Source organism: Lathamus discolor, chromosome 15 (genome assembly GCF_037157495.1).
Source record: "Lathamus discolor isolate bLatDis1 chromosome 15, bLatDis1.hap1, whole genome shotgun sequence".
Taxonomy (NCBI): domain Eukaryota; kingdom Metazoa; phylum Chordata; class Aves; order Psittaciformes; family Psittacidae; genus Lathamus; species Lathamus discolor.
The window spans coordinates 8,814,009-8,839,436 of NC_088898.1; the positions used below are offsets into that span (position 1 = coordinate 8,814,009).

Genomic DNA, 25,428 nt, shown 5'->3' on the forward strand with positions numbered 1-25,428 from the left:
TGTAGTGAAGAGTTCACCCTTAGCTGAGGGATGTTTAATGCAGGAACTCAGGGGCTGGATGGGGCAAAAAGTAACTACGTGTTTGTTTTAATTGCTATTCTTTGAATCAATCTGAGGTATAAATGTTGCAATTCTAGTGATCACCAGGATGCTGTAGGGTGCATCTATGGTAATCTAAAAGTTGTTTTGCTTTTATTGGTAATGCCAGTGGTGTGGGCAAGGCTCTCAGAATGTGTGACGGATGCATTCTGCACATGAAAACCCTGATTTATGAGGGCTCAGAAATCAACTGTGAATTAACCATGCAAATCAGTGCCCTTCTCTGCATTAGGGTGCCCTTAGTTGTAAGTGCTCTCCCTCCCATGAAGGGGGCTACTCTTAAACATGCAGGGCCAGCACTAGATGAAACGCAGGTGGCTTCAGGGTGTATGCAGAGCTCTGAGTTGTGGGTGCTTGTCCACAACAAACATACACTGCCAGTTTGCCCTTAAATAAGAAGAGTTTAAGTGTTAAAGCAGACTCATGAAAAGGACAGTATGGTGTCAGGGTCTGGTGCTGTAAGGTGCTAAAATGCCTCTGTGAGGTGTTTGTGTTTGAACAACACTGTGTTTGAACACTGTGATGAGACTCAACAGAGATGATCAGCTTAATCAGTCTTTGCAGTGGGTAGAAAACTTAGGTCCAATGCAGAGGCTTGTAGGAGCTCGGGTGTCTCCATGCCAGCTCTCTGTGTTTTCCATATTTAAAGTGGAGGAATGGCATTTGTCCATTATAATGACGAAATCCTTTTGGAGAAAAGGCTTTCTGCCACACCTACACCACACCTGGGTGTCATGGGGCCCTTGCTCTGGGGCTGTGGACATCACCAAATCACTTCTGTAACAGAAAGCGGATTCTAAACTTGTATGTTTAGACATTGCACTACTCTAGTTAAGCAAACATGGTTTAGAACTTCATTCCCAGTTGGTTCCTCTTGGCCTCTTTCTCCATGCATTTATTCCAGAGGGTGCTTTCTCCCTCTTTTTCGCTGTTGTTGGATATCCACAGACAGCAAGATCTTTTTTTGGTTAATGCTTTTCTTTCCTTTTAACTTCCAGCAAGAGGTTCAGTTGGCAAATCTGGAGCAGGGCGGGGTGGCAAAGGCCTTCAAATCAGTGCCTGTGCATTTTGATGTTTATTAAATGGGGGTGTCACTGAGTCTGGATTCGTTGCTGTCTATGGGTTTTGAGATGTGGGATTTCTTACATAGAAAACTGCAGAGTACATGCAGGATGCTTTTTCTTCATCAACTGGCCACAGAGGTAGAAACAAAGTTGTTTGAATATAGATTAGAGGGAAGTCTTCACAGTGTAACTTGGAAGCTGGATGTATTACAGCTTGTCACACTGCATTTTAGCTGTTAGAAAGAGGGAATTGGTTTCTTTCTCTCTTCTTTGTCAGTTACAATCCTCTTTTCCTCTCTTCACGAGGTCCATTAAAGACTACGAAGAAAAATTCGGAATTATGAGTATTTCCCTTTGGAGCTTCACATCCCAAGGACCTGTTTGCATCTGTGATGTCTAAGTGGTGTTGAAAGAATCACACTGTGCACATGGTCTCTGTGAACCTTGGGGAACACAATGGAGTTTTTGGAATTACTCTAGATTTGGCTGCCTTAAAATTGTTCTCCTTAGGATGAATACAATGTAAATAGAGAGGAAGAAAAAAAAAATAGCAACAAGTTGGCTTTGATTATTTCTGCTGGAAAGATTCAATGCTGATAGTTAAGGACTGTTATGAATTTTTGCTCTCCACTGTGATTTAATCTAGTTTGACCTACACTGAGCATCCCTGCTGATTCCTTTTCCCTGTTGGAATTGGGAATGGAAAGAAAATGATTTTCTGTAGTTACAATTGTATGGAAACAGCAGTGAAAGATGAAGAGGTCAGAACTGTTTGTGTTTTTGCTTGCCATGTCAAAACTTTCACTCAGGCTCATTGAGAACATTTCAATTTACTTCAGTCTTAATCCTTTTGTGTTTGAGAAGATGCCCGGAGCCTCGAGAGTCGCATGCTCTTGGCAAAGCTACATTAGCACTTTTCCTTTAAAAGGCTGCATCTTTTGAAAAGCCTTGTAAAAATGCACTCTGACAGACGGTTTCATTTTAGTAATCCTCTGTAAAAGCACTGCTTGTATTTCCTGTGGAAAATGCACATGTTCTCCATGTCTGCAAAGAGGGAGTATTCCAGGACAGAGCACATGCCTGACATCTTTTGTCTGTATGGCAATAGATACAGAGAAGAGCGCCATGATGCCAGTGCCTACACAAGTGTGTTGCTGGGTACTATGTTCTTGAGGGAACAGATGACCAGATCATGCCTTGGTGGCAATTCCTGAACCATGAAGTTTCTTCACATACCAGATCACACAAAACTTTTCTGGGATTAGCAATTAACAAACCTCAAAATGCACCTTTCTGTGGTTCCTGTAGAGGGCTGTGGCTCTCAGCCCTCTCTCTGGCAGTACCTGCTGCTTTAATGCAGATTTGAACAAGAGGTGCTTGAATCCAATAGATGCTGACAACAGTTGATCCCCCCCTGTAACGCTGGAAGTACCTGTTTAGAGAGGAATTGCTTCCTTTTTTATTTCCTGTTTTTCTTTCTCTGCCTTTTTAAAGTCTAATTTCCAAGTCATGACATGTATGGGGTGTCTGAGCAACTCTCATCAGCCTTCTGCCTGCTTTAAGGACAGCTGAGATACTTTTTAGCACCTCCATTGCTCCATTGCTGCAATCTGCTTTGATTAAAATCGCAGGGTTCTTATCTGCATATTTATCACTCCACATACCCACAAATCATCTCACAGCGCTGCCACTCCTGAATTTGCAACAGAGACTCGAGTGGTTCACTAGGAATTTGAACTGTGCAAATAGTAATTTAGTTTCTCACACCTGCTGCTTTACAACAGATGTGTCTTCGGGGGGGGGGGGAAATATTCCTATATTACCTTTGCTCAGTATTCCCCAGGAGTCAGGATTCCTGGGGGTTTTCAAGATGGATTGAAAATTTCCTATTAAGAAACACATTTCTAATTTAATGGAAATGTCCTGCAAAAGTTCTGATGCCTTGGGGTGGGAGGTGGTGTCTAAACAAAAAAAATAACTGTAATACTTTTTCAGCTTCTGACAGCCAGACTGTGATGTGCTTTCAGGTCCTTGGATGAAAGGGCTGCAATGGAAGTGAAAACGATTCCTTTCCTTTGTGCTATTGACAGGCTATCTTATTCCCATCAGATAGTACCAAGAGCATTAGTAGCTAGTGATCAGGGTTTTTCTAGAAAGGGTCTCTTCTTTTTTCTCTTTGGAGAAGTGTTTCTACAAAAGAAGGAAAAACGTTTGTTTTCCTGATTCTGCATCAGCTGGTGCTGCATAAATGTTGTAATTAGCTTCTCAGGTGATAGTCTTTAATTCTTATAGTAGGCCAAAAATCTCTAAAGTGAATAGTTACATGCTATGAGCCATCCAACGTGGAGGAGAAGTGAGGATACAACAGTTCAGCCTGTGGCTAGGATGAAAAAATATGGATTATCTTCGTACTCTTCTGACTTGAACTCAACTCTCCTTGCAAAGATCCCAAACTTTCAACACCACTGCTGCCACAGTGGCTGAGCCATTGCCAGATGCCCTCTTCCCATGTCACAGTGATACAGAAAGCGCGTGTGCCAGAGAGAGGGACTGACATCTCTATCCTGAGCACCTAGACCAGTCGTTTCAGATACATCACTGATGAAGTTAATGTGCTGTAAGGAAGATCTTCCACAATTAAACAAACAGTGTTCTTTAGATGATAGCTGCTGCATCCAGTGTTAGTGGTCCAAGGTTTTATTTCTCAGCCTGTACTTGCACAAGATGTACTCAGGTTCTACTCAGATTGGTAAGGCTACTTCAGTGTTCTTGGAAACAAAGATAATGCACAGCAGACCTCAGATGACTCCAGGTGATACACTCTTGGATCTGTTTTTTGTCTGGTGCTGGCAGCAAGTCAGGAAGTGACAGCACTGCAAACTTCAGTAACTGCTGATCAATGAAATTAAGGACATGTGAGAGGCCATAGCACCTTCTGTTATCATTTATATAATAACAGGGATTATATAGAAACAAGAGAGAAGTAAAAGATAACTCTTGCCCAGTGAGGGTGATGGCTGTGGGAAGGTGCCAATGATCAGACTGGGAGAGTATGAACTCTGGACTTTATTATTTTGCATGACAAGAAGAGTATTTTGCAGATCAACCACCTAATCACTGAGAGATTTTTAGAGCAGTCATGTTGTAGTCAGGACAGCAGGGGGGCACAGTCCATTAACAGGAGTGATATTCTGTATTACACAAACTGCTTGTGAAAACTGGACACCTTCTGAGTCATACACGGCTCCCAACGTACCTGAGAGATATGGTACAAACATCACCCATCTCCTTTCATATGCATTACAGCAAGGTTAAACTCATGATAAGGCTCATCTTTTGCAAACTCCTGCTGCGAGACTTTTAGGTGCTTGTAAAGAGTCCAGGAGCTGATTCTGCAAAGCAAATATTGAGAGGATGTCTCCAATTGGCAGGTTTAAAATACAACCTCCATGAACCATTCTGAAGGAAAGTAGATAAAGGAACAGTTGCTGTGGCTTCCATTTTCCTCTCTAACAGCCTCTCCTGGGTGGTCACTTGCGGTCTGAGCTGTTGTTTAGATATATTTGAGGAATGGGAGTTGAAGAAAATGATGTCACCTTTGTTCTTCCAGCCAAAAATGTGGCTAATGCATAAAATAATTGAATGAAGGTGTCTCATTTTGTAGATCTCAGATCTAGGAACGGAGCTCAGCTAATCGGACAGGTCCTTGGCAGATCAGATGAGACTCTGACCTGATTTAGCTCAGATATCACACCAGGTGTCAATACACAGGGGTCAGATCAAATACTGGGGAATGCTTCTTCATGAATTTCAGCCAAGGTACATTGAGTCTTCTAGTATCATCTATAGGCTGAGAGGTTTGGCTGACTCTAATGCAATGAGTTTCCAGTAGAAGTAATGGTGTTCATATTCCTTTCACCAATAGTGAAGGCAACAGTGACAGCAGCTCTTGTCAGAAGTAGGTTTTTCATTTTCCTGGCATGCTAACAAAACGACAGTTTGTACTGTCATGAAACGATGTGCAAACTCCCACCAGTCAGCAGAAAAACTACAATCAATTTTCTTGGTTTGGTCAACGTCCAAGTTCTTGTAGACTGGGATATTTAAAAAAGCCATAAGGAAATCGATGCTCGACTTTCACTAAAATTCAGTGAGAATTAGATGCAGACCTGCTTCCAGTTTGTTCCATTTTCCCTTGCTGGTGCATCTGTCAAGCAGCCTGTCCCCTAAATAACTACTTGAGGATTAGGCACTGATTTTAGCTATGTGACCTTGTCTCAGAGCAAGAAGTGGATAGCACATGGGATCTCATTGCATGGACAGCAATGAGCAAACCTCATGTGGGAGTTCTCGAGAGTAAAATCCCACTTCAGATACTGTCCTGAATGTATTTCATGGACTTGCAACCCAGTTTAGGGGTTGGCCTGAGTCACAGATGAGACCTGGACCATGTCTGTCTCTGTTACTCTGTATTAGTGACCTTGTCATCTCTTCTGGTGCAGACAGGGCTGTTGCAGACATATTTGATCAAATGTGGTGTTAGAAATGGCTTAAAGCTGAATGTTTTTCCATGGCAAGAAAAAGCCTCCACTGCTGCTTGTTTACTTCTGATTTATTCCCCAATAAAAAAGGGTGAAGTTCACTTTTTATCAGCATTGTCTAAAAAAAGCATCAACTTCAGTAAAGCGTCTGATATATCATTGTCAGCCTTTCACAAAGGCAGCTGGGGTAGCATGGGAAAATATTACCTCTGTGCTTTGGGGAAAGCAGAAAGGTGGAAGAAGCTGGTGTCTCATCTGACAAATTCATTATCATCAAAACAGTGTTGTTTGGAGAAGAACAGTTTTCTATATTACTGGCATATCACTAACTTACAACTAGTGAAAGCACAGTCACTGAGCTAACCGCTTAACTAAGCTGTTCTGGGAGTGTAAGGGAAAACAAATGCTAAGGCAACATTTATAAGGTGTGCTTGTTTAGCCAGCACATTTGCTATTTCTGGTTCTCTACCTGCTGAAGGGTTGACCCTGAACACAAGTCAATAGCTGTCCTTCAGCTCCCCTGGTTCATATTTGAAAGGAACAGATACAGACTGAGGAGGAAGAGGAAGTATTGTAGCTAAGTGAAACGAATGAGTTTCAGGAAGAGCTACTACAGTGCAGCCACTGCTTGTACACATAAGCAAATTATTGTGTTATAGCTGATGAAATATCAGACAGTGGGAAATGCTGCCTAGTGAAAAGGTTGCTAAAAGATGTTTTTACACCTGTATTGTTGTAAAGCTTCCTCTCTTGAAGGAGTTAGATGATCAATTTCTTTTCCTTCTCTTCCTCTCCCTTTTTTATGTATGTGTTTCTTATAGTCTGTCTCCTGTCTTGGAGTCTCCTGTTGTGTCTCACTACTTCTATGCTAAAATACTGGTATCTGTGATGCAAGCACTGACTGTAGACCCTTCAACCAGCAGTGTTCTCCAGAGAACTCCATTTATCAACATGCTGTAGACAAATCATCAGTCTAGTGAAACTTGCTACTGGGCTACAAGCCCTGGAGCTCAGATTCCCAAGCAACTGGAGTAATTTAAAGCATATGGAAAAGGGCTGCAATGAGCTTTTAGGGTTGATATAACTTTTGACAATGTCTTGCGCTTCTTTTGTGATCCAGCTTTCAATAACCTTCAAGCAGTGAACTAAGGAGTAAAGGAAATACAGACTTTTAATGTTATATACCTGAATTATGACAGAACACATTTATTTTACTTACCTCTGCCTGAAAATAGTTATTTTCAGTCGAGATGAGACTCAGCAAGCTTCCATGCCCTAGTCTTCTGCTTGAGGCAGTTAAACCTTCCAGATTACACTATACTTGCTCTAAATTGGAAATAATAGTAGCTTCCTTCCAGATTCATGTCTTGTGACATTTTGTTCACAAGCACCCTGAGATCCTGGAAAACAGGGTAATGTCTGTTGTTACATATAGGAAAGCAAGCTCAGCAGCTCGGGTGAGGCAAGATGGTACATTGAGTGGCATTAAAGGTGTTCTTTAAGGACACCAGCACACATTCAGTGTCATAGGCATTTCAGTGCAGGGTGTAACTGTGGTTCATCCCTTACACTGCTCCTTCTTCTTCTAGAGAACAAGTCTGCCAGGAAAGGAAAGGATATCCAACTTGGTTTGAACTGGCTCTCCAATTCTTGCTCCAGAATACAAAGGCCAAACATATATAACACTTCATCAGCTTTGAAAAGGACCTAAACACCGCGATGGGACTCCCCACCCAGGTTTTAGCCTGTGCAATTTTGGCTTTGCTCTACCAGCATGTCAGTGGTGGACTCATCAAGCGAATCATCCGGCAGAAACGGGAGACTGGGCTAAATGTGACCTTGCCAGAGGATAATCAGCCTGTGGTTTTTAACCACGTCTACAACATTAAGTTGCCTGTTGGCTCCCTTTGCTCTGTGGACCTCGATGCAGCGAGTGGTGATGCAGACCTGAAGGCGGAAATTGAGCCCGTCAAGAATTACGAGGAGCACACGGTGAATGAGGAGAACCAGATTGTCTTCACACACCGGATTAACATTCCCCGCCGAGCCTGCGGCTGTGCAGCTGCCCCAGACATTAAGGATCTGCTGAGCAGACTCGAGGAGCTGGAGGGGCTGGTATCCTCCCTACGAGAGCAGTGTGCCAGCGGGGCTGGATGCTGTCCCAATTCCCAGGCAGTAGAAGGTAAGGCTGACTGGGGGGGGGCTGCTCTTGGGGAAATTCTTGTGCTGGCTGTGGATCTTGTTTAGAGTAGATACTCAAATCTGTTTCAAGAATGGGCAAAAGTCAACCTGTTGAATTTGAAACGTAATCAAAACTGGGAATGTAGCTGGCCAGCTTGCAAGATCCATTCATTCACAGTTTTGCTGGTTTATGAATCTGTGGGTCAGAAGTCTGCCTGGGCTGCTTTGTAGCTGTGGCATTGAGCATGTACAGTACTTGGGCATGGTGACAATCTGTGTCGGAGTTGAGATTAAAACTCATACAGTCCAAGCTCTTGGCTCCACATATTGTCCCCTGTTGTAAGCTGCCAAGGTAACTGTTCTCGTTTCCAAGTTTTCTTTAAGAGAGACTGATAAAAATACAGCTGGACATAAGGCAATAGACAAGCATAAGCAGTCAGGGAAGGGAAAAAAAAAAGGTAAGGGCTTGGTCATACAAGAGAGAAACGTTGGTCTTCTCAGTATTAATTTGTCCCTCAGAGCACAGAGCTGGTCTCACAGTTGGTGATACAATTGCTGCCTGGCTTTTTATGTTTGGGAGTGAGTTGGGGAATAATGATTCATAGTGCAAGCCCTAATGAAGCAGTCAGGAAAGCTGCTCAGTCAGTGGAAGAGGGATTTGGAGAAGGGCAGAGGAATCCAGCATCCTCATTTAAGCAAGTAGTTGGCAGGGGCTCTTCCCTGGCATCAGTGTGAATTAAAGCATCCCTGGTAAAGTAAATCTCACTGGAAAAAGAAGGATTTATTGTCATTTAGAAAAGAAGGATTTATTGTCATTTAGAAAAGAAGGATTTATTGTCATTTAGAAGCTTTGGTGATTCTGGAAATTTTATCCTGTAAGGAGCTAGGAGCATTAGGCCACTTTTAGGTGGTCTGTGCCACACTGCCCTAATACATCCCAGAGCCAAGGGGAGTAATTGGTTTTCTGGATCACTGGTACAGGTCGCCTGGACACAACACCCTATTGCAGTGGACACGGCAACTACAGCATTGAGATCTGCGGCTGCGTTTGTGAGCCTGGCTGGAAAGGTCCCAACTGCTCTGAACCAGCCTGTCCACACAACTGCTTCAACCAGGGCCTCTGCGTCCAGGGCAGATGCATCTGCAATGAAGGCTTCACGGGTGAGGACTGCAGCCAGGTCTCCTGTCCGGCCGACTGTAACGACCAAGGCAAGTGCATCGATGGCGTTTGTGTGTGCTTTGAGGGGTACACAGGCACAGACTGCAGCGAAGAGCTCTGCTCCCAGGGGTGCAGTGTGCATGGGAGGTGCGTGAACGGGCAATGCGTGTGCCACGAGGGCTTCACCGGCGATGACTGCAGCGAGCCCCTGTGCCCCAACAACTGCCACGACCGCGGGCGCTGTGTGGATAATGAATGCGTCTGCGATGAGGGTTACACCGGCGAGGACTGCAGCGAGCTCATCTGCCCCAACGACTGCTTTGACCGCGGGCGCTGTGTCAATGGGACCTGCTTCTGCGAGGAGGGCTTCACCGGGGAGGACTGCGGCGAGCTGACCTGCCCCAACAACTGCAATGGCAACGGGCGCTGCGAGAACGGGCTGTGCGTCTGCTACGAGGGCTTCGTGGGGGATGACTGCAGTGAGAAGAGGTGCCCCAACGACTGCCACAACCGCGGGCGCTGCGTCAACGGGCGCTGTGTGTGCCATGAGGGGTACCTGGGTGAGGACTGCGGCGAGCTGCGGTGTCCCAATGACTGCCACAACCGCGGGCGCTGCGTCAATGGGCAGTGCGTGTGCAACGAAGGCTTCATTGGGGAGGACTGCGGTGAGCTGCGATGCCCCAGTGACTGCAACAACCGCGGGCGCTGCATCAACGGGCAGTGTGTGTGCCATGAAGGGTTCATTGGGGATGACTGTGGCCAGCTGAGGTGCCCCAACGATTGCCACAAACGAGGTCTCTGTGTCAATGGGCAGTGTGTGTGCGATGAAGGGTACACAGGGGAGGACTGTGGGGAGCTGCGGTGCCCCGAGGACTGCCACAACCGTGGACGCTGCGTGGAGGGGCGTTGTGAGTGTGACAATGGCTTCACAGGGGAGGACTGCGGCGAGCTCTCCTGCCCCAATGACTGCCACCAGCGCGGGCGCTGCATCAATGGGCGCTGCGTGTGCCACGAGGGCTTCAGGGGGGAGGACTGCCGAGAACAGTCCTGCCCCAATGACTGCAACAATGTGGGCCGCTGCGTCGACGGACGGTGTGTCTGTGAGGATGGTTACATGGGGGATGACTGCTCTGATGGTAGGTTGCAATGTCTCTTTTGAACTGTTTTGCACTGGTAATTCCCTGTGCCCTTCCAGCAGCTTTGGAATATCTGTGAACCTTTAACATAGCCAGGCCCTGTTGCCACTCTTATTTATCGTCACCCAAACAGCTGAATTGGAGAAGTAACAACAACAGCAGCAAGATTTTGATCTCCCTAACCTTTCAGGGCTATACAGCCTAGAGGTTACTGGTAATTTTTGGTGGTCAGCAAGCCACCAGGGTGGTAACACTGATGCAGTTTGCTCCCATCACAATGCCACTGGAGCCGGCACTGGTTGGGATTTGTCACCATGACTTTTCAGTTCCTCATAGTACCTCTTGATGCTTAAAAAGCAAAATGCATCTGAAAGAAACTGTTCTAGATGTGGAGAAAAGGAAGATGTATCCAGGGTCATCTTACTAGGAATTCAGCAAGATTAGTCAAAAGAATATGGGCTGAATTTTGATTAAAGAATAAGGCTTTGCAGGAATGAGATAATACAGACAATGGACGCCAGTGAAAAAGGAGCCTGGATATCAAACATTTCTTGCAGCCAGGTTCTGGTTCCCAGCCTCAGGCTGGATGGATAAGAGAGGGGGTTGGATTTATTATGCCATCAGTACTGTAGGCAGCTGAAAATGAAACACACAGCCCTTACAACACGAACAGACCCACTCCAGGGGCTCAGTGGCTTTGTTTTGAAGACAGATCTCTGAGCTGGAGCCCTGGTGAAAGCAGAGGGTGTAGTTAGTGGAGACTGGGCACGCATGGGAAATAATGTTGTCCCATCTGAGTGAACTCTGTGAGACAACCATCATAATGGAATTGCCAGATGGTGCAAATATTGCAGTTCAGGTTTTCAGGATTATCACAGGGGCCTTGGCTACCTCTCATTTTGGCCAGATAGATCTTTATAGCTAAAGTAAATCTTGATTTTATATATATATATATATATATATAAATATATATATGTGTGTGTGTGTGAATGTTAGACTTGACAAAAAGCTTAGAGTAAAATCATGGAATCAGCTGGAGTGGAAACTTAGCTATGAAGCCACATGCTTAGTTTCCCAATACCACCGACTTTATGGAAATTGATAGAAAATTTTGGCAGCTAGATAATGACAGACATTATGCTATAAATGAGGTAGTTTTCTTTAGTAGAGCCCAGGGGAGAAATTTTAGAACTAAGATCTTTATAGAGTAATCAAAGAGTACTTTGGGGTTGGGAACATTATAAAAGACAATGAATACCCTTGAAAAGAAATCCCCATTTTTCATCTCCTCCTTCTGGAAGACTCCTAAGCCACATTTTGTGCTCCTGCACTTGCAAACGTGGAGTAATCTATTGAAATTATTTACAAAAATAATAATGTTTAATTTTACTTTGGAAAATTCATGGAAACCCCAGGACTTACAGCTATAAAACCATGTGTTGCTGGCAGTTGAACTGAATGTCTGAATCCCTAGGGATCCAGCTATAGTCCTGTGCAGTAGCTGGAGGAGCTGGAACACAGTCAGCCATAGGCTATGTGCAAGTGTGAACGTAGAAATTGGCCTTTTGGAAATGTCTGTAGTCTTCATCAGCTGAACATTCCTTTCTTCAAGCAGCTAATTTGTGGGACATAGCTTCCTCATTCCCTGTTTGTTAGACGATTCTTGCAAACTGCTCCTGGGAAAATGGGGAACTGGGCAAGTCATTATTTTCTGAGCCTTGAAAACTCCTTATACGTTTGTTTTGGTTTTTCCCCTCCTTAGTGTCTCCTCCAACTGAGCTGACTGTGACAGACGTAACAGATAAAACCGTCAATCTGGAATGGAAGCATGAGAACATCGTCAATGAGTACCTCGTCACCTATGTCCCTACTGGCAGTGGTGGCTTAGATATGCAGTTCACTGTGCCAGGAAACCAGACAGCTGCCACTATTCACGAACTGGAGCCAGGTGTGGAGTACTTTATCCGTGTCTTTGCAATCCTTAAAAACAAGAAGAGTATTCCAGTCAGTGCCAGGGTAGCAACATGTGAGTTTTATACTCCCTGTATTCATTCTTTTGTCTGTAATGTAGTATGTATTTATTTGCATCCCTTTTGGGGGGTATTATTTCTTTTGTATTTTCCATTTTCAATTCATCTTCTGTTCTGGACAAAGCCAGCCTTTTGCACTTTCTTTTTCTATTATTTTCCAATACCAATGACTGCATTCAGGATTACAGCTCTCTCACTCTTTCACTCTCTGCGGTGCCTCCCAATGAATATCAGGGGGTCTTTGTAAATTAAGACCTTTGGCTCCTTCATAATAATGTCCATTTAAAAATCTGGTAGTGCTTCCTTTAAAAATAGGAAAATATAACAGTGTATAAAAGAGGAATGTGAAATCACTTGATTCAAACTGTTTTGGCTGAAATGGAGGTCTTATTTGTTTTGTATCCTGTGTGGTTTACCACAACTTACTTTCTATCTGCCTGTCCATTCATTTGTTGTTCATCTTCCTTTTCATGTTGTGCACATCACAGTCATAGCTAAACACCCCAGCCTCAAAAGATGCTCTTTGACTTCTATCACTGTGCTCATTTCTAGAGACCTGGGACAGGATTCATGTCACCTGGCTTTTAATGTCCATACTAGGCTTCCTCCAGGAGGGCAGAAAAAGAGATTTTTAGGGCAAAATTTATTTTACTCTGACATCTAAACCTGGTCAGAGGAATGTCTCTCCAAAGACAGAACAACTGGCTGTGAGGAGGGTCTAAACATCTCAGATGCAGATAAATATGAGGCAGATATTTATAGTGGTGGAAAGATGTCGCCCTCCCAGGGTCTTCTTTAGGAGAACTTGTCACCAGGTAATGATATCCTTTTCTGTCACAGATCTGCCTGCTCCAGAGGGTCTGAAATTCAAGTCTGTTAGAGAAACATCTGTCCAGGTGGAGTGGGATCCTCTGAACTTCTCATTTGATGGCTGGGAGCTGGTCTTCCGTAATATGGTAAGGCAGCATATGGTAAGAGGCCATATGCAAATGGAAGAGCCTGGATTTTTTATGTTAATACTAACTGAGTGTTCCGTGTGTTACAGAAAAAGGATGATAATGGCGATATAACCAGCAGCTTGAAAAGGCCAGAGACATCTTATATGCAGCCAGGTTTGGCACCAGGACAACAGTATAATGTGTCCCTTCATATAGTGAAAAACAATACCAGGGGACCAGGACTATCCAAAGTGATAACCACAAGTAAGCACAACCTGTACTTGGTGTAGGGTCACCAATAAACCAGCTGCTGTTTGCTGTAGGGAGTTTTTATCAAAGAGAATGCCAAGTTCTCTATACTGTAAATTGATAGAGGGAAAAGAAGTAGTGGTGGAGCTGCTAATGAAGGATACCTGAAAAGAGATTAATTCCTTTCCAAATTACCTCTTTGAAGAGGAAATGAATTTTTTTAGCTAGAAGGTAGCAGAGAGCATTTTTATTCTATTTCCCATTGTGTATCAACAGCAAATAGAATTTCTTTCATCCTAGTATTATTTGCATGGATAAATCGGTCTCTATTGTGCAGGGGGAGAACCTGTTAGGGTTCCTTCTTGTCTTTGTTTGGCAGCTTCTGATGTTAATGAATTTTGATGAATCTGCTTCTGATGAATTGACTCCATTTCGCATTTGCTTCTGCAGCTATGGAAAGTAAAGTGAGAAAGTAACTGAAGATAAGCTTCAGTTGGTAGAAGCCACTCATTTTAATTTTGAATCAGAAATTGAAAGCACAAGAATGTGTACAATTTTTTTGGCAAGATTTCTTTAAAAACTACTTTTTTCTCTTTTTGTGACAGAGCTTGATGCCCCTAGCCAGATAGAGGCAAAAGACGTCACAGACACCACAGCTCTTATCACATGGTCCAAACCTTTGGCTGAAATTGAAGGCATAGAGCTCACTTATGGCCCCAAAGATATTCCAGGGGACAGGACAACCATTGACCTCTCTGAAGATGAAAACCAATATTCTATTGGAAACCTGAGGCCACACACAGAGTATGAAGTGACGCTCATCTCTCGTCGAGGGGACATGGAAAGCGATCCAGTGAAAGAAGTCTTTGTCACAGGTAAGAGGCTTGGATACCAATTCCAGCCTCTGGGAAAGTAATTCAGTCACCACCAATCTTCCTGTGCTATTTGTGTTGTGTTGCTTGAGTTGCTGACTTACTACACAGAATCAGCAGCACTATTATAGAGGTACATGAAAGTAGGGAATGTTTTTCTGTGCCTTATATACCCTACTGGCTCAATGAAATATACTCCTAAAGTATCTAAATGTACTTTGAAAATGAGAGTTATGCTATTAAGTCTCTTAAAAAGCTTTTGCTCATCATAGCCTGAATCTCCACTTCAGAAAACAAATTCCTTATCTTCTATGGTTTCTATTTCATCTAAGACTCTATTTCTGTTTGTCTAGAGCATAACAGACGAGCAGAAAACTGCTTTGTTTTCATACTTCAGTTCTCAAAATGTTTTCTGTCATGCTTTTATATATCTACTTTGCTCTTTAGTGATGCTGGGAATGCTTTATGAAAGTGTGAGTCCTTTAGCATGTCATCAAGGTCTGATGTATTAAGGGAGCTGAGTAAATGGTACATAGAAAAGAACCTCCCGTTTCATCCTGAAGTGTAATTGTTCATCCAGAGCAGGATTTGAGTCTACTATAGGTGTGAACAGCAAAAGCCCATTGAACTTCTACCTAATATTCACCTTTTCTTTTAAGCCTTAGAGCTTCTTTCAGCCATGAATGCAGGATAATTACTGAACAGAAATTCTAGAGATGATCAGCAGCCTTGATCCTTTTGAAAGCTGATGTATTTATAGAGGAAGAGTAGTACTTTCATCCAAATGTGTTTTTCCACAAGCCTATTTTGTAAAGAAAGTAATTGCTAAAGTTAAAATTGTTATTTTTGTCTTAGGAGATAGAATCATAGAATCATAGAATAGTTAGGGTTGGAAAGGACCTCAAGATCATCCAGTTCCAACCCCCCTGCCATGGGCAGGGACACCTCACACTAAACCATCCCACACAAGGCTTCATCCAACCTGGCCTTGAACACTGCCAGGGATGGAGCACTCACAACCCCCCTGGGCAACCCATTCCAGTGCCTCAGCACCCTCACAGGAAAGAATTTCCTCCTTATATCCAATCTAAACTTCCCCTGTTTCAGTTTGAACCCGTTACCCCTTGTCCTGTCACTAGAGTCCCTAATGAAGAGTCCCTCCCCAGCATCCCTATATGCCCCCTTCAGATACTGGAAGGCTGCTATGAGGTCCCCACGCAGCCTTCTCTTCTCCAGGCTGAACAGCCCCAACTTCCTCAGCCTGTCTTCATACGGGAGGTGCTCCAGCCCCTGATCATCCTCGTGGCCCTCCTCTGGACTTGTTCCAGCAGTTCCATGTCCTTTTTATGTTGAGGACAGCAGAACTGCACACAATGCTCCAGGTGAGGTCTCACAAGAGCAGAGCAGAGGGGCAGGATCACCTCCTTCGACCTGCTGGTCACGCTCCTTTGGATGCAGCCCAGGATACGGTTGCTTTCTGGGCTGCGAGCGCACACTGCAGCCGGCTCATGTTCATTTTCTCATCGACCAGCACCCCCAAGTCCTTCTCTGCAGGGCTGCTCTGAATCTCTTCTCTGCCCAACCTGTAGCTGTGCCTGGGATTGCTCCAACCCAGGTGTAGGACCTTGCACTTGTCGTGGTTGAACTTCATAAGGCTGGCATCAGCCCACCTTACAAGCGTGTCGAGGTCCCTCTGGATGGCATCCTTTCCCTCCAGCATATCAACCGGACCACACAGCTTGGCATCATCGGCAAACTGGCTGAGGGCACACTCAATCCCACTGTCCATGTCAGCGATGAAGTTTAATTTCTTCAACTGATATTTTCTCCACAGCCAGTGAACTCTCCACTTCATGCTAAAAGAAATCTGCTTGATGTATTTAAGAACATAGAGGTATCATGTGAGAGGGAACTTAACTACAGCCTGACGGATCATTTCACCTTCTATAAAGTACTGCTATAAGAGACTTCTGTCATAAGAGAATTATTCCTGTTTATTTATTTTTTGGTTTATTGATTACAGATTTGGATGCTCCAAAAAACCTGAAGCGGGTGTCGCAGACAGACAGTAGCATTACTTTGGAGTGGAAGAACAGCCATGCAAATATTGATAACTACCGCATTAAGTTTGCTCCCATCTCTGGTGGAGACCATGCCGAGATCACAGTGCCAAAGGGCAACCAAGCAACAACCAGAGCTACACTCACAGGTAGGGGAATGGTGAGCTAGTCATCAATGTCATGCCACTGCCATCACCTAGGGCACAGTAATGTAATGCAAAAGTACCCTTTTGGTCACTATACATAAGAGGTATAAGCAGAGGTTGTGCATTTTGACTACAGGCAAATATCACGTGGATGTCTGTGTGCCTTTCTTTGGCAAAAGTACCTGTACTGCAAGCTCTTGAAAATAGAAGCTATCTCTGATTATGCATTTGCACAGTGTCCAAAATGTGATCTCAGTCATAATCTTTATATTTAAGCATGTACATGGAAAAAGATTTATTAACATCAGGTCAGCTGGAGGGTCAACTGGAACCTCAATTCTCTCATGCACAGGAAAGCATATATCTTAACTTGTATGCATTCAAGATTCTTTGTTTAAACAGATGCCTGTAGGTGTATTCTATGGACAGAAACTCATACTCCTATTTCTCTTCACTTAGGGTTGAGGCCTGGAACTGAATATGGCATTGGTGTGACAGCAGTGAGACAGGACAGGGAAAGCGCTCCTGCTACTATTAATGCTGGCACTGGTGAGTAACTTGATCTCCTTTTGCTCTGGAGGAAGCAGCAAATCAGGTGGATAAGGCTCTGAGCTGTTGCTAGACACCCAGTATAGATGCTAATCTGACAACTTGGGTTTTTTAACCTGTAGATCTTGATAACCCCAAGGACTTGGAAGTCAGTGACCCCACTGAAACCACCTTATCCCTTCGCTGGAGAAGACCAGTGGCCAAGTTTGATCACTATCGCCTTATTTCTGTTAACCCCTCTGGAAAGAAGAGTGAAGTGGAGATCCCCGTGGACAGCACCTCTTTTATCCTGCGAGGGTTGGATGCAGGGACAGAATACACCATCAGTCTGGTGGCGGAGAAAGGCAGACATAAAAGCAAACCCACAACTGTCAAGGGTTCTACTGGTGAGTGACAGCTTTTGATGAGTGCTGTGCACCAGGTCATTGGGCAGTGACTAGCCCCAGTCTTCTTCACCTGATTTAGTAAGCCATGCCTGGGCAACTGCTTAGAAACGTCAACTGCCTACAGAGCAGACTTAGCTCTGTCTAACATGATAGGCTTAACTGAGGGATAGCTGTGCATTTCACTCCCTACCATGTCTAGCTCCATGTTCTCAATGATTTATTGCTTAACCTTTGAGAAGACGTGCAAAGAACACAGCTCGTTGTCCTGCATGAAATGCAGACCTCATCCTTTTTTTTAAATGAGGCTGTTCTTTGTGTATTATGTCTTGTAACTTGTTTTGTTTTCTACAGCCAAAACCAAAGAGGAAGAGCAACCAGAATGTATTTAACATTACTTGTTTCTGCCTAATGAATTCTCTTCACAGCATGCCTCTACTCATCATGCTTCAGCAGGGTCAACAGGGCTCTGATGTTGCCTTTTTTCAGTTTTGTCATCCAAAAGCTAGAAGGGCCTACAAATCTGGTCACAGTCACCATTTCCATGGAGACCATGACTGTTACATTTGTCTACAAAGAAGGGGGCCATTTCTGTCATCTCCATTTGTACAAACCACTCCGATTCATAGGTATCAGTGGATTACTTACCAAACAAGGTTTTATTCTTTGTGAAACGTTTTAACCCAAAGTTTGCGGCACACAGAATTGTATCTTGGTACAGAGCATAAATAATTCCTGAATCTTTACATGCATTCCGGCTAAATCCTGTGAGGCAAAGCCTAAAGTGCCATAAGTGAGCAGAGACTGTGAAATCAGAATCAGCTGACAGTTACTGTCCTTAGCAGGCATCGAAGTGTTCATCCTTTTCTCCCAAAGACTATCTATGAGGTAAACGTGACAGAAGTTATGGATTTTACAAATTAATAACAGCTGAACAAATCAAAACTGGTTTCATATTCACTGGTGGTGTCCATGCAAGCACAACCTCTGAGTGCTTTATAGAGTTCACTTATCCAGTACTGCAGAGATGTTTATGGTATGACGTAAACTACAGAAAACCATCAGAACTGAACTAGTTTGATGCAAAGCCTGTGTCCAGTGTTGGGAAATAATAGGAAGCCTTGAGGTGCGCACATACAAAAGGAAGCTGAAGAAAGAGTGAGCAGGCTTTGATTCTTCCAAAGTTACCGGATGTTTCCCTATCTGTCTGAAGACTGAGTGGTCTCAAAAAGAGTATGTATAGATACTGAAACGGCAGAAACGACACGTTATAGAATTTCGCAGTCTGGCCTTTTCAGCACCAGCTTCCCAAGTCTCACAAAGTAGCTTCTTTTTCCTGATTTGGTCTTGGAGTTCTTATAAATCCATTCATCTGGCCAGTGTACCTGTTTTACATCTGTACTCAGAGCAGCCGGTAGAGTTCTTTCTAGTGGGCTCCTTAGAAGCATCAGCAGTAGTTAACACAGCCTGTCTCTGTGACCTTCCTCCTGTGTAGGAATGGACAAATCCAAACACATGGGCATGGGGAGAAATGCTCTATAAGCCTGTGGGGTGTAAGAGATGAGGTCTTTCCTTCGGTTTACTTTTTAATCCACCCTCAATTCCATACTCTTTATCTGTGTTCCCAGTACCTGGGAGGTCCTGAAGTCTTCAGGCTAAGCCACACAAACTTGGTTTACTCTCTCTTGCAGAGCTATGGGGGATCTCAGGTCCATTGCACTGCTGGGGTAAATACTTGGAGCAACAAGGGAGAGAGAGGAATGATTGAAGTGGAAAATACCAGTAGCACAGCTAGGACTGGACTAGCTCTTCTCAGAGGGTGGGGGAGACAGTCCTGCTGTTTGGAGGGGCATGTGCCACCCCTGCTGAACAAGGCGGCCAGGGACTGCAGAAGGGCTGAGAGGTTTTCTTCTCAAAGTTCCCTTTGCTTCTCCACATTGCCAGTTTTTCATCTTACTTTCTTCCCAGCCTCTTGATCAGAGTCAGGCATCTCGGCCAGCTTCTGTTCAGGAGTTTCCCACATGGTATGTATTTGTATAGTGGATTTTTTATTGCTGAGGGTAAATCTTCTTTCAGCCCCAGGGCTGAAGATCTTCTGTTGGTACCTTCTCTCCCCTCTTGCATTCTTCTTCCTATCTTTTTATGTATATCAGCTCTCCACACAGACAACTGAAATGTTCAGAGCTCATGAACAGAGAACATGTCCCAAAACCTTCCATAGTATAGGATGACAGCTTTGTGATGTTTCTGTCTCTTCATATAGATGAAATGCAGCTCAAGTGACAAAGGTTTTTTTAACTGATGTCAACAATTCTGTATTCAAGGGATGATAAAGATTATAAAGTGAACAGTTTGCTAAGTGTCATTTTATGGTACTGAAAAGGGAAGACTGAATATTTCACACTGCCATTTGCTTGTCTGTTTCTTTGTAGCTTTATATAGTCAAACCCAAATGCAGTCAATGACTCCTTACCCAGAGGAGCTTCCAAGCTCTGGGAGCTTTCATGCTCCAGAGGCCTCAGGGATGCAAGAGGATGCTCTGAGGGACCTTGTGGTGTCAGGGATGACAGACCACAGCTTTAGTGTCTCCTGGTATGCAAATACAGGAGTCACAATAGTTCTGCGGTGGAATACAAGGATATGCCATTGGCAGCTGAGGCCCTGCAGAAATCTCCCTGCCTAGAGAATCCCTAGGTGCTGTGATTGATGGCCTCCAGGCTAACATTTCCTACAAAATCAAGGTGTATGGACTGGCTGGAGAACAGCGCTCTTCTCTGGAAGCTGTGGCTACAACAGATACCTCCTTTCTGTTATTAACAAAGGTATCACAAACTAGGGTATTTGTTAGAGGTCGCACCCAGCATCGCACTAAGGTTTTGGTTTAGAACTACTTCTGAAATCAAAGAACATGAGCCATTTTCCTAGTTGGAGGGACTTTTATGGCAGCATGTTTTGAGAATGTTTCATCAGATTAATAACTAATTTGTAGGGTGAGCACATAATCCTGCTCTGAGGAAGCTGAGCAGCCAGAGTCCAGCTTTGTTCTTGCTCTGGTTTGGAACCCTGCCTGCATAGCACAATGTGAGTCCTGGAGATGGATGGATGGTAATACATCAGCCATGAGAGGCCTGTGGAGATAAATGAGTGGACATTAGAGAAACCAAGCGCCAAGCTCGTATTCCTCTTCTGAAGGACCCCAATTATGCAGCAACTGCTGATGAATCATGGCTGTGATACTGTCTTGCATCTGGAAGTGAGTTGTACATAGGAGCATGGCTTGGAGAAGTATCTCTTCCATTCTGTTGAATGTTTTTAAGACAATTTATGCTGTTTACCAAAGACTGTTGTCTGTGCTGTGCATCAGTTTCTCTTCCTCTCCTGGCTTCTACTCATCTTATATTGCGCCACCCACTCTTATGCAAACTCAAACCTTAGGAAGAATGATTAGGTGAGGCAGTTCAATGGGAAACTGCAGTGCTGGTGACTGGCAAACTGAGTTTGCCAGTAAAGATTGTCCATTTATTCAGTTGATTCCTCTGCTGAAAATACCTGGAACCTGACTTTAGTGGGATCTGCTGTAGTGTTTCTGGCTTATTACTTACTGCAATGCTCTCTTTATGAAGTTCAGAGGGGCAGAGGCACTCTAAGCCCACTTTAATCAGCTGCTTGGGAGAGCGGAAAGCTATTTAGCCAGAGAGATCTGAAAAGAACCAAAAAACCTTGATAAAGCATCATATCTTACAGTGTGCTTGAGCTTATGAGAGACTCTGCAATGAAACTGGCTGACAACTTCTCTTGGCAAATAATATAAAATCCAAGAAGCAAGAAATAATACAGAATCCTGTATTATGAATACTGAATCCCAAGGAACTGGGGAAATGTCCTGGCAGGACATTAGCATTCTTTTTAGTAAAATTGCCAGCGAAGCATTACAGTAGAATTCCTCAAAAGGCTATGAACAGCAGTATAGATGCATTTAGGCCATATTCAGCTTGGAGATTTTACTAAGAGAATTAAACTAAGAAGTATTCCAGTCTGAGAAAGAGCATATGTTTGTTGTCCATGCAATTTCCCCTCTACATCGCTTTCAGCTCTTTGGCATCAACTATTCATTCATCTTGCCACCATGAATCGCTCTATCTGGCTGTCATCCACTCACCTAGGGCTCCTAGACCTCTCTTTCTCTTCTCCCCATATATTCCCCTGGTTGCCAAGTCAAGTGTTTGAACTCCATTGGTCTTGTTATCCTACAGTTCAACGGCTTTCCAGATTTTCTGTTATCTGTTACAGTATTCCATGTGCTAAACAATGAACACTGATACTGTTTGTGGTATCAGAGAATTTCCTATGTATTCCTATAATTTTCATTTTCCTCTCTGTTGTTTGTACAAAAAGCCACATATTCCCCTGTTACGCATGAACTTTATGTAGTGCATATGAGTGTTAATACATGCGTGCAGAGGGTAGACCACTCTCATCCACAAATTCATTTGTGGAGTCATTAAACCCAAGATAATATTCAGAATTAGGTCTGAAAAATAATCAGACGTAATGTAGTTACATATAATCAGATATGCTCCATGAGACAAGCTGCGCATGGCAATCTGCCATGTAGTTGGCAAAGTTGGCAGAATAAAATTAATCCACTTGTGACAGCAAACTTCTGAATTAAAGTGCCGTTTAGGTAGTTGGTACCTCAGTTTTTCTATAATACCGTTGAACAGCTGCTGTATTTTCCATTCATATTAGAGTAACCAAGTTCTTGCGTGGTTACACTACAACTGGATCTGGGAGAATGTCAGGAGGATGGTCTAGTAAAATGAGGAAAATGGGAAGTCAGTTTTGACTCTCATTACACAGAGTTTTCTGATAGATCCTCATTATATCAGGAGTGTAATATCAGCCTTTTATTTTTCTTTTCTATTTCTCTTGTATTTTTTGATGTTTTCTTTTTGTTTCCAAATCATCAGCCTTTTATTTTTCTTTTCTATTTCTCTTGTATTTTTTGATGTTTTCCTTTTGTTTCCAAATCAGGGTGCATGCCAGTTTCCTAGTGGGACCATCCAGGACATGAAGCTGTACCTGTACCAGGTACTGCTGCCTTGTCCTCCCCACTGGTCTGTTCACTCTATCTATGCATATCTTCTGCAGAAGCACTCCACAGTAAAGCCCAGCTACCACTGTGCCTGTCAAGTAGACAGCCTCAAGGCTGAACAAGTACCAATGCACTTGCTTGATGCTTGATGGTTTTTAGCCTGTTCTCAGAATAGAAAAGAGCTGGTTGGCATCTAATTGTGCACAAGCAGCTGAGAGTCCCAGGTGGCTAATGGTTCCTCACTGCATGTCTTCCTACTCCACTACATAAGCACAGTAACCCTGGTGCACTCAGTTCTGACAGCTGGTTTACTGAGGAAGAGGGAATTACGCTAGTGGTATTATTGCAGGTAAGCTGGGGTGGTGGTTTCTTCAGGTTACAGCATAGATAGCGCCTGGTTCAGATCATGTATTGAGGTAATTTAAGGCAGGCCCTCACCTAAGTCAAGAACATCAACGATATATGTAAACATAAATCACTGTTTGCCTCACCGGCTTCTGCTGACCTTCCTGGAGGTGAGCAGAAAACAATGTTTTCACATCTGCATTTGACATGAGAGTGTATTTTCAAGGTAACATTTCTGCATTTACATTGACATACATTTTTAATTGATCTTTCTCCTCTGAAAACTACTTTTTTTTTTTGATAGAAGTGTGAATTTGGAGACAGATATTGAATCCCGAGTATGTATTTGTGCTGATTTGATTGATGATGGGAGATGACTTGCTCTCTCTTAATTGAATGCAAGCGGAGCATGCAAGCAAGGAAGTCACTGAGGTGTGAAATGATGTGGTTTGCTACTAATGAGGAGATAATTCCGCATGTCAGGGATATCACCTGCCTCTTGCCTTGCAGCTGTGATCAGGAGCACATTCTCTGTCACCTCCACACTACTCAGATTCTCAGAATCTGACTGTGCTCCAGGATGTGTTCACAGATCATTCAGTATGTTGAAGGCCAAGTCTTTTTCCCTTCTGTTCCTTTGGGTCTCTTTAAAAAGATTGCTCAAGCTCTTTCTGTCTTAGTGTTTAGGTAAGGATGGGTGTCTGCCTCCCTTTTATGAAAATCCTGTATATATCCAGATGAATCACTCCTCAAAGCCTGTTTTTGCTTGGGTAGGATAAGATTTAGCATGCTTCTGCTGCAGCTGATTTCTCAGTCTGGACTTGGATCTATTTGCAGTATTTGGCATGCATTCCACTTATGTTTTATATCAGAAGTTTTAATTTATGTGCTGTAGTAAAGATAAAATCCATGTTTGAGAGACTTAGGGTTCAAATCCTCACCAGTGTGAATTAGCAAAGTTCTTTGGAGGTAACCAGAGTGTACTGATTTACATCAACCCAGGGTGTGCCTGTTTCTCTGCTGGGACCCTTTCCGCTCACTGTTTAATGGTTGTTGCTCTGGATCTGCTAGTTAGTGTTGCTGCATGAGGATCACACTGTGCTTGGTGCTGCTACCTTTCCTTGTTGCTTGGATTCAGTCTCCAGGAAAGACAAACCCATCTGTGTTCTTAGAGCTCTCTAAGGCAAAGCACACAAACTGTTTGTAGCAGGTATTAGCTGGCTTTTGGCGTATTTGGGAGTTTATTATCAGGAAATTTTAACTTGTAATTTACCTGTGTTTAGCACTTCTAGTCACAACACCTGGAGAATCAATCAGTGAGACATCATTTAAACCCAGCAGTCCTGCACCTACAGAGCTAAGCTATTTAACAAACCCCAGAACTGATTTTCATGCTCTGCTTTTGGTGCCCACTGACCTTCCCATCTCAGAAGCTGCTGGTGTTCTTCATGACCTTAACATAACACACAAGGCTTTCAGTAGTCTCACCCTCTCTTGGGCAGCACAGGATGAGGTTTGGATCAGTTCTTTATCACTCTGAAAGACCTGCCCAGTTTAAATAGAACCCAGGAAATCTTTTTGCTGGGAAACCCTCATGAAACAGAATTTACCAGTCTCAGAACAAGCACACAAAACCTCCATGGAAGCACTCAGATTCAGCTCTCTTGGTCCCTGGAAGCCCTAGCTACTACAGGTATTTTCTATGGATTTGTTAGCCATGTTTCTTTTCTGCTTTGAAATACAGAACTTCATTTCATACTGCTGTCCCACTCCGGGAATGCTGGGCTTTGTGAGTGATGCATCCTTCCTTAGTTGTTCTTTTCTTTCTTCCTTTTGCATGGGATAAATGTCTTATTGCTATGGAATGAGAGCCTTGAGTGGTGCAGCATGGAAAATGCCTTTTAAGCTTTTAAGGTGATGTAGCATCAATTCTCTCTTTCAAATTGCATGTAACAGGAGATGTTGATGCATCTGCTATTTACAAGGCACATGAAAATAGCAAGATGCTGCAGGTTATCTGCATTGTGGTTCAAGCACAAGAAAGATTGCAAGGATGTTTTGTATTGCAACATTGGCATGGAAGTGGTGATGTCAGAGAAGAAAAAAGACTGTAACACATTGGGAGTATTCCTTTTACCTTTTATCTCTGTTACATGAATTTCATGAGGAAACAGGCCTATAGCTACAGGGCTCAGTTAGATAAGAAGCAAAGTACCAGTGAGTAAGGTCATAGCTGGAGAACCTAGCTGGAGATTAATGACTTTACCTGCCCATCATCAAACCCAAATTCACAGGATGAGATAAAATAAGCACATAGAAACAGGCAGGTTATTTCACACATACTGCAAGGCTAGGGCACCTAATTTCTCAATGGTTGGTTCTCTCTTTTTTTCTTGTTTAAGCAAGAAACATCATCCCTTGATATCATTTGCTATGCAGTTGTCATTGTTTCATCATCTATGTTGGATGCTTTATGGATGAGGCATTTGGAGGTTTCCAACAGTCCAAGTTGGTGCATGATCTTATATGAGTATCTCTTGTACCCTAAAAAGCATGATGGGGTTGTGTGCACTTCCATTGC

General features: G+C 43.5%; 1 protein-coding gene across 1 annotated transcript in view; it reads left to right on the forward strand.

Annotated features, from left to right (window-relative positions):
• Positions 1-25,428, forward strand: part of TNC (tenascin C) — a 72,377-nt gene that overhangs the window by 17,384 nt on the left and 29,565 nt on the right. Inside the window, 11 exon segments of the mRNA XM_065696071.1 lie at positions 7,294-7,886; positions 8,867-10,180; positions 11,943-12,206; positions 13,051-13,166; positions 13,256-13,412; positions 14,003-14,272; positions 16,293-16,478; positions 16,935-17,024; positions 17,147-17,410; positions 24,131-24,361; positions 24,364-24,540. Of these exon segments, the coding sequence (XP_065552143.1) occupies positions 7,424-7,886; positions 8,867-10,180; positions 11,943-12,206; positions 13,051-13,166; positions 13,256-13,412; positions 14,003-14,272; positions 16,293-16,478; positions 16,935-17,024; positions 17,147-17,410; positions 24,131-24,361; positions 24,364-24,540 (3,532 nt within the window). The 5' untranslated portion in view covers positions 7,294-7,423.